This window comes from Hippocampus zosterae, chromosome 3 (assembly GCF_025434085.1).
Source record: "Hippocampus zosterae strain Florida chromosome 3, ASM2543408v3, whole genome shotgun sequence".
NCBI classification, from domain to species: domain Eukaryota; kingdom Metazoa; phylum Chordata; class Actinopteri; order Syngnathiformes; family Syngnathidae; genus Hippocampus; species Hippocampus zosterae.
The window spans coordinates 25,378,650-25,395,461 of record NC_067453.1 but is presented as its reverse complement, the minus strand read 5'-3'; the positions used below and the strand labels follow the sequence as shown (position 1 = coordinate 25,395,461).

At 44.3% G+C, this 16,812-nt stretch overlaps 1 protein-coding gene across 1 annotated transcript in view; it reads left to right on the top strand.

Moving 5' to 3' along the window:
• Window positions 1–16,812, top strand: part of nell2a (neural EGFL like 2a) — an 80,794-nt gene that overhangs the window by 3,015 nt on the left and 60,967 nt on the right. Inside the window, exons 3-7 of the mRNA XM_052060702.1 lie at window positions 9,199–9,349; window positions 11,591–11,764; window positions 13,081–13,177; window positions 15,632–15,704; window positions 16,400–16,482. Of these exons, the coding sequence (XP_051916662.1) occupies window positions 9,199–9,349; window positions 11,591–11,764; window positions 13,081–13,177; window positions 15,632–15,704; window positions 16,400–16,482 (578 nt within the window). The remainder of the gene's footprint in view (window positions 1–9,198; window positions 9,350–11,590; window positions 11,765–13,080; window positions 13,178–15,631; window positions 15,705–16,399; window positions 16,483–16,812) is intronic.

Below are 16,812 nucleotides of genomic sequence, written 5' to 3'. Positions count from 1 at the left end.
GAGCGAGCGGCACGGGACTTGAAGGAGGAAGAAAGCAGGCAAGAAAGGGATGGGAGAGGAAGCGCCGTCTGGCAGCTGTGCTGATTCAACATGTATGGATGTTCGAGGCTGCCGGCACCGGCAGACATGCCCGTGATGACATTCCCGCGCTCATTAGATTGCAGCCAGAACATTTCCATGGCCGGGCACTGTGACGCCTGCATGCTGCCTGTCCTAAGGGAAGGCTGATATCTCCGTGTCCTGACTGGAGGCAGAGGGAGGCAAAAAAAAACCCAAAAGGACATGCAGTAATGCACACAATGTTTTTTGGTGTCTACTAGCAAGTGCCTACACCCAGATTAGCCGCTTGATCAATTAAAAAAAAAAAGTAACTGAATAAAATGACACAACTGGGTGAGTTGATGTTGATGGAGAAATGCGGAAAATAATGTATTGCACGGGCGGCCCGGTAGTCCAGTGGTTAGCACGTTGGCTTCACAGTGCAGTGGTACCGGGTTCGATTCCAGCTCAGACCTCCCTGTGTGGAGTTTGCATGTTCTCCCCGGGCCTACGTGGGTTTTCTCCGGGTGCTCCGGTTTCCTCCCACATTCCAAAAACATGCATGGCAGGCTGATTGAACACACTAAATTGTCCCTAGGTGTGAGTGTGAGTGCGCATGGTTGTTCGTTTCTGTGTGCCCTGCAATTGGCTGGCAACCGATTCAGGGTGTCCCCCGCCTACTGCCCGAAGACAGCTGGGATAGGCTCCAGCACCCCCCGCGACCCTAGTGAGGATCAAGCGGCTCGGAAAATGAATGAATGAATGAATGAATGTATTGCACTTCATGTGGGTTTGCTGTGAAGTAGTTTTGTGCCATCCTTCAATGGCAAATTCTATGCACGAGAACACTACTGGCAAAAAAAAAATAAATCACACTATTGTCTATATTTCAAATGAGATTTTTGTCATGCATCTTGTTAGGAAATGCGTGGCTCTGTGTAGTGCTGATTTTTAAAAAAAATGTTTGCCCTCTCCATGCGGAGGTGCCACGGTCGGTGTACCAATTGAGTTCCATTCCACTCATGCGGATGACGCACCTGACAATTAATTAGGTCACAGCATTTGTTGGAGCTGCCTGACGCAATGCAATGCCGTACCTCAACTAGCAAGAGTATTGGGTGCTTATTTGGGGTCCGTCGTAACTGATGTGAGAGGAGATGCAGTTGATGTCCCGTTGGAGTTGAATTCTGTTTATGTGGATGAAGCACCTGACAAATAATGGGGGCACTGCATTTGTTGGCGCTTACAAATGCAAAAAAAAAAAACAGCCACAGTGTCTTGGCAAATTAAAACTGAAAAAAAAAACAATTGTTGATTTTACTCCATTTAATTGTGCAGGGGTTTTTCCCCCCCCAGTGGACTATACATGCATTTAAGAATGTATCTGTATCCAGATGATTGTATTTTGTGCAGCCACTTGAAATAACGTTCAATCCAACACCATTTATTTTTCAGTGTCGCTCCACCATCAAGTGTTTATTTGTGGTAAGGCATTTAATACTTGCTTCTCATTCCACTGATGTGCATGAAGCACCGGTAATTGATTGAGCGATTAACAAAGTCCAGTTTATTTTTTTTGTGTATGGGTGTAAGGTATTTATCTCCTATTATTATTATGACGCGTTTATCATTCCCCGGCGCAAATAAAAGTGTAAAAAACAATCACATCTACTGTGTTAAATGGACAACCAAAACCCATCTTGATCAGTCACGTGATGTTTACATCCATCTGCTTGTGTTAGAAGGCGGTGAAACGTCTCTTCTGATGAATGTAGTGGCACATATAAACAGCAGATTGGAATGAATCACTTCACATGACAACCCGGCTACCGTTGAATTCTTTCCATTCATTCACTTGCAATTCTACTCTTTTTTTCCATAAGGTACGATAGTATAGATCGGGGAGCTTGGGTAGGCGGACGCAGTTGTTGAGCACGTCCCTGCTGATGCTTTTTCAAGTAGCTGTCAGCGCAACGGTGCAGAGCTGGACCTTGGGGATGGGCGTCATAGACAAAGCCCTCGGGCTACACAACCCCCCTCCACCCCCCTTCCACACGTGCCCCAGTGCTCGTTGATAGAGCAAAATTATCCCAACAAAAATACCCCTCCTCCCGCATCGCAACATTTTAGTATGGAGACGTATGTAGTGTAAAGACAAAAAGCAGAGACGCCACAACCAGCTGTACCCCCCCCCTCCCCCATCTTTCCTATTCCACATTATTATTAACTGCACTCTGGCTTCAAGCGTGCGGACCAAACTCATTCAAGGTGCAAACATCACAAGAGTATCCTTTCTGCTGTTGTCAAGGCTCCTCTGTAGTTGCATTTCCAAGTGCGCGCATGTGTGCGAGTGTGCGTCCCTGACGGCGTTCACTCTGAAGTGCTGCAAAAGCGAAGAGACACATTTATAAGAAAACAACCTGTGTGTGCGTGTGTGTATTTTGCACACGCTCCATTCTTACGCTCTGGCGAGGAAGACATACAATGTGATTGGAAAAGATAATTCAATAGGAATGCTGTGGTTAGGTGATGTTTTTTTAAAGCAGCTACTCTGTTAGCGGCATCCCATAGAAAAGAAGAGTCAAAATGGGAGATACATTTGGTCTTTTAGTTCGTAAGCTTTTAAACTCGCCTAATGGTTTTTAATTGTTTTGGAAAGGAGCCAAACTAGAGAGCGGTGTGTTGCTATTTTTGCCTGGTTTATTATGTTGTCTGCCATGTTAAATTCCCAAATGCAAACATCACTATAGACAATCTTTAAAAAAAAAAAAAAAAAAAAAAAATCCCAAGTAGAACGGTAGAGGGAAAATAATTCGCCTCCAATTTAGTCATTTATCTTTTTCTCCCGAGCTGCAGAGTGCCAAAAACGAAATCATCTATGAATCCATTTTCTCTCGCAGTTGCGCTCGTCAGAGTTTCAAATGAGCTCCGCTCTGGGCTGGTTGCCAGCCAGTCGCAAGGCTCATATCGACAAACATGCATTCGCACACACTTTTCTTGCTTTGGTCAATTTGGAGAAGACTAAAACCTATAAGCGCAAATTCACATAGTTGCTGCTGTCGGCGACAGCTCACGCCTGGGCACTCGCACGCCACCAGGCACAGTCGCCGAACATATTTTCTCCACATTTCATCCTTTCAATTGTTTCTGTTTCAAAGTATTTTTTTACAATGTCGTTAAAAGGTGTGTTTCGCTAAGTTTATGGGTGGCATGCGGGAGGGATATTTATATGAGCTCTTTTTGAGGTGCAACAATTAAATGATGAATGAAGACTAATAGATTATCAAATGCCATCCTTTCCACTTCGTTCTTTGGTTTGGCTGCTCCACAAAAGTCATCCAAGCTTTCCAAACTGCTCGCTGACATTCTGCCCACCACCCTGAGGTCAAAGTCTGTTTAGCCGGCTGCCCTATGAGGTGAGCCTAATCATGCATTCCGGTGACCGCTGCGCGGCGGCATTATTTCCGTCCTCCCGGGGGGCAGTCGTGCAGCCGGGCAACCGCCGCGTTGAGCTTTGTGTGTTGTGCGTGTGTGAATGTCAAGCAAGGCGGGTCATTGAGGAAGGCGACGCCGAGGATTGAGGAGGAATTGCTGGATAGGGTAATCCTGGAGGTGCCCTTGGCTCTTGTTTAGTGTTTGTTCCAGGAGAGCGACGGCACAGCGGGGCAGCTCAGCCCGTCAAATGCAGATTGGCTCGGAATGGGCAGGAGTGTGCGCGCGCTTATATATCGGATCCCGCTGTGGCCTCCTTCCAGTGTGAGCTCGGGGCTCGCCCGAATCTCTGCCCATACCTGCATGTGTGCCGACGCAAATGAACGGTTTGGATCTTGCTGCAGGTGGAATAGTTGATCATTACTCTAATCCCTCCGGAGAGATGGTTCTCTCGCCGAAAACCTCCTACTCACATCCTCGCCTTTCGCTCGGGCTGACACATAAAACATGTTGTCAGAAATATACGCTGTTATTTTTGGAATGGATGGCATTACACAATAAAGACTCCACTCCCACGGGTTCATCATAGTAATGCGTTCTCCTGCTGCTGTTCGGATGGTTATGTTTATCCTGACCACTCTTGGCCTCTTTAAGTGCATCTTGCGCTTTGCTGACTCTTCAGCGGACGCGAAATGGATGGAGCGCAGAAGTGAGTGCGTCAATGCAGTGGGAACTATAAAGTTAGTCTTTTAGAATTGACGGCAATAAACCGTACTTTGCAAAAGTCCTCGCTCACCTTTAAAACTGGAGTTTATTATTGCCTTGATACAGGACGAGTTCAATGGAGCCCCAGCAATTTGGGAGTCATCGTTCTCAGCTTGCCGTCATCTTTATTTATTTTTCCCTGTCGATCATAACTAACAACTATACTTACCTTCTGCAATGCCCTCAATGGCGCAATGTTTTGCTTCCCCTCAGGCACCGTGTTCGCGGCTGAGTGGCCAACATTGGCCGACAATTGATACTCATAAGACCACAGAGAAAGCAGGGTGGTAAACATCTCAAGAAGATGCAAAGAAAGGTGCGGACAGCTTGTGGCAGTTGTGAGGGTTGCTTGCAGAAAGGTCTTGAAGCCAAGACGTACACGCTAGCGTTCTCACACTTCCAAAATAAAATGCTCTGTAAGCCATTTTTAAAAAGGGCAATTAATTAATTAATACACATTAATCACCACAAGAATAAACTGCATAAGTGAAATGAAAATCAATTCCAATAATCCCATTTATCCAAAGCTACTGGTGACCTCAAACTTTTGTATCAAATTAAAATGACCTTCATCAGGTTAGGAAAACCGGATGTGATTGATTAGAAATTAAATTCGTGATTCCCCGTTTGTGGCAGGAAGCACCGTTTTAAGGGGGGAAAAAATCAGCTAAACTGGATTCTCTCCTTCACTCTTAAGCACAAAGCTCCCGAGCTGTGAATAGCGGTAGAGGCGGAAGCGATGTGTGAGAAAGGGATTGTTGCAAAGCCCAGTCGATCTGGACTCTCAAGCTGTGCTGCGGGGCACCTGTTCTAAATGCAAAATGTACGAGCTTGCGCTCGGTGCAGTGTTGCCAACATGCGTCAGTGAGGACGCAGGGGATGGGAGAGGCCCAGGTAACCGAGGCCGAAATAAGACCACATCAGAGAGTGTGAGATTAGAAGTGTAGCACAGGGATGGAAATAGCTTCCTCGGTGTAACCATTAAGGCGCCCTGAAGAGACATACCGTCGGGTCTGGTGCCCAAGGTCTCTCCTGCTTAGAGCGTGAGACTGAGACTACGGCTGTATAGCCTGTACTATACAGGTTATAAAATGGTTATTTCCAAGCAGTGATATTGCTCCGCAGGGCGGGTTGTATAGAGCGGGTGGCCGTTCATGTTTAAGCTCCTGCCAATAGATAAACAACGGTGACCTCAGTGGAGAGTCACTGATCAGGAAGAGGGGGCGGGGTGGGTTGGGGGTGGGGGTGGTATATATATATATACACAGACAGTAGAATGTCCGTAAAGATGGATGGGGCTTCTCTTCATCCTTGTCAGGCCTGCGAAATGATTTTGTAATCGGGTCGCTGACGAGGAGCCCAAACCCAATCATAATAGATCATGTAAATCGAACAAGGCATCCCTCCATCCATTTTCTGAACCTCGTTCAGCATCGAAGGCCTAGCTGATTCAGGGAGAAAGGCAAACTACATCCTGGCCTGGTCGCCAGTCCATCGCACCACAACAGAGATGAGCTCATTGATTGGGCTGAGCTTTGCGAACCGCCGCCATTACGTGACCAATTACGTCCGTTTGCCGATCTTCCATTAGCTTATGAATCTGGGCATGTTGCCCAACGGCAGCAGCCTGGGTTCAATGACTTCCCCGTTCCTGTATTTCTTTTACGAGTGTGTTGCCGCCATCTTAGGTTGTTCCTGCAATTGATTCCTTCCTTTCACTCTCATCACGCAAACTCCATGAAAAATGTCTCCACCCGTTGACCCCGTTAAGTCCCTTTTCAGGCAGCCCCCCGCCCCCCGCCTCCCTTCTCAACCTGCTGATGAGAGTCAGCCACTCATAGATCAAAGGCTCACGGTTGCCAAGCTGGGGCGCCGCCCAATGCTAGCGGTTACCTCCCCTCTCTCCCCCACCCCTCCCTACTATCCCACCGCTTGCCTCGTCAACCTTCGCACCGCGCGGACCCGCCCTGACATCTGCTCCCGCTGCGCTTGTTTCTCTAATGTCAGTGTACTCTGGGTTTGCTAAACACTCAGCGTGGCAACACGCTGAACCCGACATATTTTTTCACTTGATCCGACCGTCCACGTGGCTCTTGAAAGCGTTTTAAACTGCGTTGAAGGATTGACTGGGCTCAAGATATCGACAGGAAGCATTTGTCATCAATTTCACAGAATCGCACGAATAGCGGTCATTTGCATTTAGCTTTTAAGCGGGATCTGTTGACGCAGCAGATTATTGCCAAGCCAAACTCCTGTTGCAGTAACCGGACCATCTGTCCTACCTTAGCCAATGACACCGGAATGACACTGCGCTGGCAGTCTGAATATATCAATCTCTGGCTAAGAAGTGCAGTTCACTAATCAGTTGATGGGTTTGCAAACTTGTTCTTCCTGGGAAGGTTTCTCGCTTCATCAGAAAATACATTTTGGAGAAAAAGATCTGCCAGACAGTAAATGCTTCATTGAATATGTTTGTGGCATTGAGGTGTGTATGTGTGTGTGTGTGTGTGTGTGTTGTTTCATAAATACATTCTTTTCATGTTTGAAATTTGGTTCCCACAGGGCAAATCCCTCACACACCAAGTCCCCACCACGTAGCAAAAACGTGTATGTGTGTGTGTGTGTGTGTCCCGCTGTAACTAACAAACTGTGATTAAAACAACTTGTGTGAAGATTAAATGATGTGTTGCCATTGTATCGAACAAAAGTGCTGTTCATCATGCCTTATTTTCTTTTTGTCTTATTGCAGTTGTGGTATTTGGCTCCTTTCGCCTTCTGCAACTAAAGCTTCCACGCGAGCTTCCATGGTGCGCTTACGAAATGCCAGGGCATCTTGCATGCATCTCGTGGCTAGAAGCGAACCCGTTGATGTGATGGCTTCTGAGAAACGTCATCATTTATTGATGTCTCCATTAAAGTAGCATAAAAGTCGGAATAGATTTGGGGTAGAAGAACTGGATGGGCTGGTTGGAAAGAGCAGGCCAGCGACGGCGCTTGCACTGAAAAGGACGACCTGTCCGCACAAAATCCACGACACCTTTGACTTCTTCTTCTCCTCAACCGCTCTGTGACTCTGCCGCTATTCCGAGGCACTATCAACGTGTGTGAGATCAAGAGCATCAAGTATTTACACTGAAGCGATGACCTGTTTTTTTAATTTTAAAAACACAAATATATATTTTTTAACCAGCTGGGAATTCGACGCACTGATTTTTCATTTATGAATTCATATTCTTCCATAGTCACAATCAACGGCGTGTCAAATATTCATACTGAGCGAATCCCTCACAGAAATGCATTCGACGGCACATTTTCCCGAAAAAAAACATCAAGCCATTGCAGTGGAAATATGTTTGAGCAACGCTTTGTTATGTGTCAAAAAAATGAGATATTTTCCATAATTACTTTCTTCTTTTGGTTCAATAATAAATGAAGGGCATTAAGTTTGAATACAGTCGCAGCTGCTGAGCGTTTTCCATCGCGATCTGACGCTAGCACATTTCAGCGGGGGAGTCACGCAAAGCTCACTTGACCGTTTGTTTCGCTGGAATGAAATCAACTACAATGAACCATCGGGTGCTGTGCTTTGTACTTTGGCTCAATAAAAAGAAAATGTACGCAGAATTCATTGTAAGCACTTGTCACAAAACGTCTTACAAATAATGTGAGCTCACTACACCTCATTTCAGGCAACATCAAAGGATTCACTGCGTCGGTGCTTTTGCTGTTTTCTTTTTTTGTGGGGCAAGGCAACTCTTAAACATATTCAGTGCTGTTACTGCTTTGATTTTGGTAGGTTTCCATTTCTTTTTTTTTCTCTTAAACCTGGCTTGATAGGACTCTCTGCATGTATTGATCCAGTTGATTTGGATCCTCTCTGAATGGCATTGTGCAATTGAATCAGTGTGTTTATGGTGTTGTCACGGATGGTGAAGTGGTTTCATTGCTTGACAGGCAGTTTCAATTTCCGTTGAGTGCCAGTGTGAATGGCGGTCTGTTTTTATCTGGCCTGTGACTGACTAGTGACCAGTCTGGGATGACATCCTCCTTTTGCCCGCTATCACCTGGGATGGGCTTCCGCTCGCCCAAGACCCTGAACAGTATAGCAGTATAGTGGTACCTCTACTTACGAACGTATCTTTATACGGAATTTTCATGTTACGAAACGCCTCAAGAGGAAACTATTGCCTCTTGTTACAAAAGAAATTTCAAGATACAAAAGGTAAAAAATACAGTTAGCCTGCTAATCGCTGCTTTGAGTTTCCTGAAGGCAACATAGCTGTTCTGTCATTGGCTATTACGTAGCATCTTCCTGGCATCCCATTGGCTAAGAGGGACCCTACAATGTGTGTCTATGCAGCGTCGTGAGGCATTCCGATCGTTTAATGTAAATGTGAATCACCCAGAAAAAGTGTTCACCAGTGGGGCGATCACTCACAATGCTGATGATTGCCTTGGACTTTTTCGAAGGATTGTTAAAAGCCGACAAAAGCAAACTTCCTTGGATCGGTTCTTTACAAAACGTCAGGCAAAAACCACTTCTGAGAGAGAACATGAACTAAAGAGTGCAAAAAAATGATGAGGACACAGTAAAAGATGAAATTACCATCATTCTTATTCTTTGTTTCATTACATTATGCCCAACTCTCATTTATTGTGCAATAATCTAATTCTAACATGTATTTGCTAAATATTTTGATGTATTTTTATGCTTTCGGAAACATTTATGTCTGAATTTTGGAGGGGCCTTGGAACGGATTAGGGCATTTACATGGATAACGCGTCTCTACTTACAAAATGTACTAGTTGAGAAATTTCCTCCAGAACCAAATAATTTCGTAAGTAGAGCTACCACTGTAAAGAAAATGCATCAACGGCTGTTTGTGTTAGGATTCTCAAGCCTCCTTTCTTTTCACATGGGCTTCAAAGACTATCTCGTTTGTTTTTTGCTTTGCAACTTAGGTTCTTCCCGGCAAGTGAAAGCTGCCGCTGAAGTCTGGGAACAAACCGTGCGCAAGCTAAGAGGCAAGAACGAGTTCAGCGTGCTGGTGACGCTCAAACAAGAGCGCCTCAACTCGGGGGTCATCCTCTCCATTCATCAGTCGGAAAACAGGTTGGCATTCGCTTTTCTCTCGCGGCGGAATAATGTTTTGCTGTTCTCGGTAGTAGCTTGTCAAATAGCGACAAACACTTCGCTGACATCATGACGAAGCAGCACAGTCGCTTTCATATTGATTGAAGCTTTAATATCTTCATTTGGCACTCCTTTTTCGATGTTTTACAAGGCGGGCGGGTAAACAGAACAAATCATCCTGTACGCTAATGTATTATTCACAGTTCATCAACGAGCCATGCACGGAGCCCGTAATCGTGCACGGAAAACTGATGAGGCCTTAACCGGAGTTAGCGGCCTGATGTTTCCCATTAGGTTGAGCTAGCTGAGCCGTTGGATGATCACAACGGCAATCCGGCATAATTCTCCGAATGACCCGTTTGTACAGTAAAGTCAGTCCTGAGAAGAGAGAGCTTGCCGCGTTGTTAATGACCTTTGACATTGATTAGCCTTCCCGGAAACATTTGCATGCGGAAAAAGCAGCGCGGTTTCTTTTGAATGTGCGGCGGTGACTAATTTGGCGTCATTCGTGCATGCATGACCTCAGGGGAGCAAATCTAGATGTGGTCTGCAGATGAATCAGCTCCATTTTTACACTTGCGTGTAACTAACGGACAGTTAGGACGGCAGAAAAAATCGTTGGCACCGCCCTACCCACTCTTGAGGACTTGCACACTGCAAGAATCAAGACAAGGGCACGGAAAATCCTCCTGGATCCCCCGCACCCTGCCCACCACCTTTTTCAGCCACTCCCCTCAGGCAGACGCTACAGATCCATGCGCACCAAATCCTGTAGACACTCAAACAGCTTCTTCCCTCTAGCCATTAACTCCTTAAACAGTCACTGACATAGTCACTCTTCTTGCACCACAAAATGGTACTACAAAACTACTGGTATACTCTAAAATGGTTCAATGATTTTGTTGTTTACGATGATACTAGTGCAGCGTGTTATACCGGAGACAAATTCCTTGTGTGTTCTACATACTTGGCCAATAAAGATGATTCTGATTCTGATTCTGATGTCTGGTATTCTCTTGAATACTAGAGCCACATACACACACACACACATATCAATTTTGACCCTCTCAACCGATTTTTTTTAACCTGAGAGTCCACACACGTTAAGGAATAAAAAAAAAATCTGCACGCATGTGATGAATGCTTTTATGGATTGTGATGTGCTCAAGATCAACAGCGCACAACATCACCGATCACAATCACATGACGTAGTACCCAGGCTGTCCTTTGAGGGGAAGCATGTTGACAGAAATTATTCAGACTGCCAGAAATGATGTTGGTAGTTGCAGTAGTTCCTGCAGTAGTAGTCTCGCAATAGAAGAGGAAGAAGAAATGAAAGAAGCCGATAACCACGTTGCAGACTATAAACAGTATCATATGTCAAAAAGTAAACCTCTGCAAAACATTGTATCCTTATTAACATTAAAAAAAGAAAAATACATGTAGATTAATTTATGACAAAGAATAACCTTCACATTTTTTTGTTGTTGTCTGTAGCAGAAAAGTGCATCAATTTGCTTTAAATTCAAACGAAAATGAAATGAGAGCACATAGCACACTGGCGCCTGCTGTCGTAGCGGCACATTTTACACTTTATTCTTGGACGAGGGAAAAAAGAGCATGTTCCTGGAGTCACACGTGCATCCCCGCCCAAGGGCATTTCGCTGGCCTCACCCACGGCTTGTTCATGCCTTCTGATACCTTGGCGGCCTCACAGATATTCACAACTGGCAAATTGTGCCAGTGACCTTGCTACAGGTGTTGTCATAAAATAATTCCACATCCTTGAGGCACTGCTGACAGTTTGCTGCTTCGATCCACCACCACCTGTTGCGTCCGTTTTGTCAATACCAAGACCCCTGATTTGTTATTAATCGACTTTGAGCCATAGCTGTAAATGCACAGTGGTAAAGCTGTACCGTCTCTTCTCACAAAACAGAATAGTGGCTCGGGTAATTGGGATTTGGCTGACTTTGAAACATGTCAAAGGCAGAGGGTGATGAGCTGTCTTCATTGCTCGTGCTGGCACGAATGATCAAAATGTCGCATTGAGAATAGCACAACTGTTTTAACGACGCTGCACTTGATGGCCGTCGATACGCTCCGCTTGGCTACCGTCGTCGATCAACCTTTAAACACTTGCCAATCGGCACGGCGCTGAGAACATTTGAGTTCAGACGCTTTCTTCTTTTTGGAGCAATTCTTTTCTCTCCCCGACAGGTTCCTCGAGCTGGAGAGCAGCGGACAGCGCAGCGAGGTGCGCCTCCATTACCGTGCCAAAGGCCTGCAGGCCCACACCGAGGTTTTCCCCTACAGCTTGGCTGACGACCAGTGGCATAAAGTCTCTGTCGCCGTCAGCGCCTCTCATGTCGTCCTTCACGTCGACTGCAATAGGTAACGACAGTTTGCCCAAGAATGATTCAAGGGCAGCAGCGCGGCGCTTCAAATATTGAGCACATTTGCCTCATTGATCTGAGGTTAAAGGTTCAAATCTCTCCTGTTCTTGATTTGATTGACGTTCCCGTCATTTAAAACGACAGCTGCATGCAAATTGCAAATGTGGCCTGCCTCACATTTCTGGGGTTCAGGTGTTTGGGCTTCGAATCTTGGATTTGGCCTTTCTGCGGCCAACATGGTTCTGGTTCCTCTCACTGGGTCTGTTGTAAATATATCATCGTGAGGTATGCCAAAAATGGTGGTTCAATACATATGTTGCTTTTTATGCTCCTGGTTTTGTCCACATTGGGTGCAGTAAGGGAAGCAAATGCAAAAGAAACAGTTGATGTTTTGTGGAAACACAATGAGACATTTAAAAGGAAACATCAACAGCTTCAATCTTTTCTCTTTCGGAAAGGGCAACACCAGTTGTTTCTCATCTTTTTGATATAAAAAAACTTAAATAGTCACTTAATAGTAAAGTGAAACCTTGGTTTTTGTGGTCAGTCCACCTGACTTAAAGCATCTTAATGAAAACCAAAGCAATATTTCCCATAGGAAATAATGTAAATCCAATTAATCTGTTCCAGACACCCCCAAAAAATACGTTCAAATAAAATTCAAATGACCACTTGAATGGCTCCCTGATCATTGAACATCACTTTTAACTTTATTTAAATGTCACATACGCATTTAAAGTAATGCAAGTCGTGGCCGCTATCACCATAATACATTTTCATAGCACCTTTCATCTGTAAAAACTTGCTAATGCTTGATCGAAAACAAAAAAAATAAATTAGGCCCCATTGTCAGTGCTGGACGCCCTTCTTGTTGATTACATTGTCTGTTCTGTAAGGGTTAGGATAGATGAATAGCTGATCCAAGAGCATTTTTAGTCAAAATAAAGACAGTTGGTGAATGAGACCCACTGGGGCTGTTGTCGCGTGATGGCACCGGTTGCTTGGTTTGAGTCACTCATGTTGCGTCTCCAGGTTAGCATTTAATGCCCAAGCAGCGCTCCCTGACAACACGTTATTTCACATCACATCACTTGGTGCTTAAGTGTTGCTATTCTGAGTAGTTCAACACTCGCGGTTTGATATTCACTACCCCCTGGGAAGTACAGTATGTTACCTACAATATGAGTCTATGGACCAGGAAAACAATTTAATGCAGACATAGATCAGGGCAAGCCCATTGCGAAATAATGGGCTGGGGGGGGGGGGGGGGGGGGGAAATCCCATTGCATGAATTCCACTCTGTGTTTGTTTTAGGATCTACGAGCGGGTGGTGGAGGCTCCCGACATGGACATACCCGAGGACGCCTCCTTCTGGCTCGGACAGAGAAACGCTGCTCATGGATTCTTTAAGGTTAGCGCTGAAAAGCACACTCTGGATATCGATGTGGATGTTGTATTATAAAAAACTCATATAGTTGTGAAGCCCGAATGCTGGCCTCCATCTCATTTCATACATCGCCTCTGCCTTGTTTGGTTGTTACTTATGATGGAGCAGTTGGATTTAATTGCCAGCATTTCTCAAGGCTTAGCCATTTTTAATTTGAGTGTTACCCTGCCTGCCATCAGCATTGTTGGTTTCCTTTCGCAACCCAATGCAATTACCTCAGCAAACCTCCGTAATGCTGATTCGGGAGAAATCGTTGAATAGCCTCCGGACCGCGCTCATTAGGCTTGTTTTATAGTATTTTGTATCAAACAGACAGCCTCTCGGATTGGACCGCACACTGAAGCCAAGGCTGAATGTTTGCTCACATTTCCCAGGTGCAGACCTCTGTCTGGTTTCATGACCTTAAGCAGCAGTTTCTCAGTCGAGCAAAACTCAATTCAATGAGCTCTGCAGGATACTAACGATTAGCCAATCAGCGCTGCAGGCTAGCAATGTCGAGGCTTATGGAGCGGTGAGCCTTGTCAACATTGTAGTTTGTTTTTCCACCTCTCCAGTGCACTTTTGCCGTTGTAAAAAAAAAAAAACACAAAACAGTTGGCTGGCATCAATTTCTAAAAAAGATTAGGCGCTTCAGTTCTTCCGTGATTGATGAGAGAAAAATGAATCCGGCTCAAGCAAAAGTCAGATGGAGGACGGAAACAGAGTTGAACGCACTGACAGAAGAGCGCTGAATTTTATCATCACTATATATACCTATTTTAATCTCTCTGACAGTGAATGTGCGTTTGACAAGTCAGCCGCGTGCCTGCTCACCACGTTTTCGTCATGTTTTGGAGATACGCAGATTCTTTTTGTGTGTGTGTATGTGTGTGTGTGTGTGTGTGTGTGTGTGTGTGCGTGTACGTGCGCGTGCGTGTGCATGTAGGATTTCCTCACATTTGGTTTTTAAAAGCAGTATAAATACCAGGGCCGGCTTTTTCGTCAATTAAATGCGTGGAAATAATCAGAGGTGGGTAGAGTAGTCACAATTTGTACTCAATTAAGAGTAGTGTTACTTTAGGATCGTATATATAAGTAGTCCCCCACATAATTACTTGACTATAATTAAAGTAGATTTAGTAAGTATTGAAAGCAAACATGGTGAAGGAGCGTTTAGCTGTTATGCTGCTGCACACAAATTATGCCAAGAGTAAGTCAGACCTAGTCGGTATATTTTAAATAAGATAAGATAAGATAAGATATCCTTTATTCATCCCACACTGGGGAAATTTACAGCCTCCAGCAGCAAGAATGTATGTAGAAAGAAGAAAGAAGAAAAAGAAAAAAACAACAAACATCTTTCAATTAAATTAAAAATAAATTTAAAAAGTGCAGTTTTAAAGCATTATACAGTGTGTGTATGTATATATATATTTTTTAACCCAACTCTTTGAAATTGCATTGAACTCCTTTTAGTAATTTAAAGATTATTTCTCTCAAAATGACTCAGGTACTAAATAACTGGTGAGCTACTGTGTTGTTTTTAATCAGAGCAAAATATCAAATCGGAATGTGCAAATTCGGATATTTCACCACAATGTCCCCTAAAGCAATAATTAATTGCATCTTTATAAATGAAATTAAGGCAAAGACGTCTAGACAAGTAGCAATGTTGTCACAGAACCCTGATGAATTGTGATTGTATGTTGATGTGTTATTTCGTGAATTGTTGGAGGTCACCATACAATCTCTGCATGAGTTTCTTGAGCCCCGACGGGCTTGCCTAGAGCCAATTATTTCCTTTTTAACACGCGCTCCCTAATTAATGCAAATGCGTAGAAGAAGATTTTGCAAAATTTCAGTCTGTGCTTCTTTGCTGAAAATACAAGTAAATTATTAACATGATCACACTGGTGTGAGGACCCGTTTGGAATTGCTGTGTTGATTAGCCTTCAAACATGCTAATTGCTTTTTGGGGGGCCTAAACCTTCCCACAGACTCACAATTTCTCAAATTACTGACTTGAAAGGTTCAAAATCATTGGTCCATGTAGTTCTGATTCCAATACGAATTAATCGGGCAAAAATTTCAAATGCGCGACACCCGAATGAGAACAAAAACACGACAAAAAATGGATAGATGGATGATTATCACAGAGATGGACTGTCATTGCTCCTGTGGCTGCAAACACATATTTCCAGAGTTTGGACGGAGGGTGGACAGCAATCAATAGAATCAAAGTGGTGAAATAGAATTTGCAACCATTGTCGCTGTCACTTAACCTCCCGCTGTGGTGATGATTTTTCCTCGGAGGCTTTATTATTATCTCACGCTCCAGAGTGGGGAAAACACATTTCTCTTATTGCTATCACTTTTACTTCACTGGGCTCACATATATTCTGTGTGTGTGAGCCTGTGTGTTTGTGTGTGTGTTTTCAGGGGGTGATGCAGGATGTTGAAATTGTGGTAATGCCACAAGGATATATCTCCCAGTGTCCGGACCTGAATAGAAGTGAGTGCTTCCTAGGCCCTCTTTCCCTGTATCAATCACTTGAAATGAATTCAGAGTGAGTTAGTATGAATGAGTATCTGAGGGTCACACTTGCGCACATTATGAATTGAATAATATATAAAATGTAGAGATGCACGATTAAAAAAAATAAAAAATAACGTCACAATCATCGGTCCGGTATCAGAAAATTGGGCCGATAGCAAGAGCTAAATCAAATAAACCACGCCTTCCAAATAAGACTCGGACATCAGCACAACAACCGTTGCAAGCTTTTATTTTTGAAGTTTGACTTCGCAGCATGTGACGACGGTTGCGGTTAACTTGACTTTTCTTCGTGCCTGCGTTTAGCCGTGCTATCGGACGACTTTTCAAAGGCTGAATCGACACACTTACCTTTGATGCTGACAGCCTGACAAAGTTGAAGTTCCCACCGATGCATTTTCAACAAACCAGACTTGCTCAAATGTACTGTTTTAGCAATGTATTAAAAAGTCAAATGTCTTATTTACACTTTGTTGTGTATTCATAACTATGGAGCCCCAAACATGACTTTTGAGGGCGGGGGGAACTACTTTGTGCACACAAACAACTAATTTGTGCACACAAACTACTTATTTGGGCACACTAATTACTATTTCGTGCACGCCAATTAATGTATTACCACCATTAAGACCGCATTTTCTCTCCTTATTTAGCATGTCCAACCTGCAATGATTTCCACGGACTTGTACAGAAGATCATGGAGCTGCAGGATATCCTCGCTAAAACATCCAGTAAGGTAATGTACAGGGCACGGTCAGCCAGGGTATCTACAAAGTCCAGTGCTTCCACTGAGGCCACGGCCGTGGGCATTATTCTCTTTGTCCTCTTGTACGTGCCTGGAGGGAGACTTTCCAAATGTCGAACGAATACTTCCTTCGACACCGACGTTACGATTCAATAAAAGGTTAGAGTTCAAGGGCATGCCGAGTTTTGTCCATTCTCCCCCGGAACGCCTGCAGGGAATTTGCGCACCGTGAGGAAATGTATTTCCATGAGGTCAAAGCTCATATTTGCTGCAAAACTCTAATCTGCTTTACCGGACATTCTTACTCTTGGCGAAGGCGTG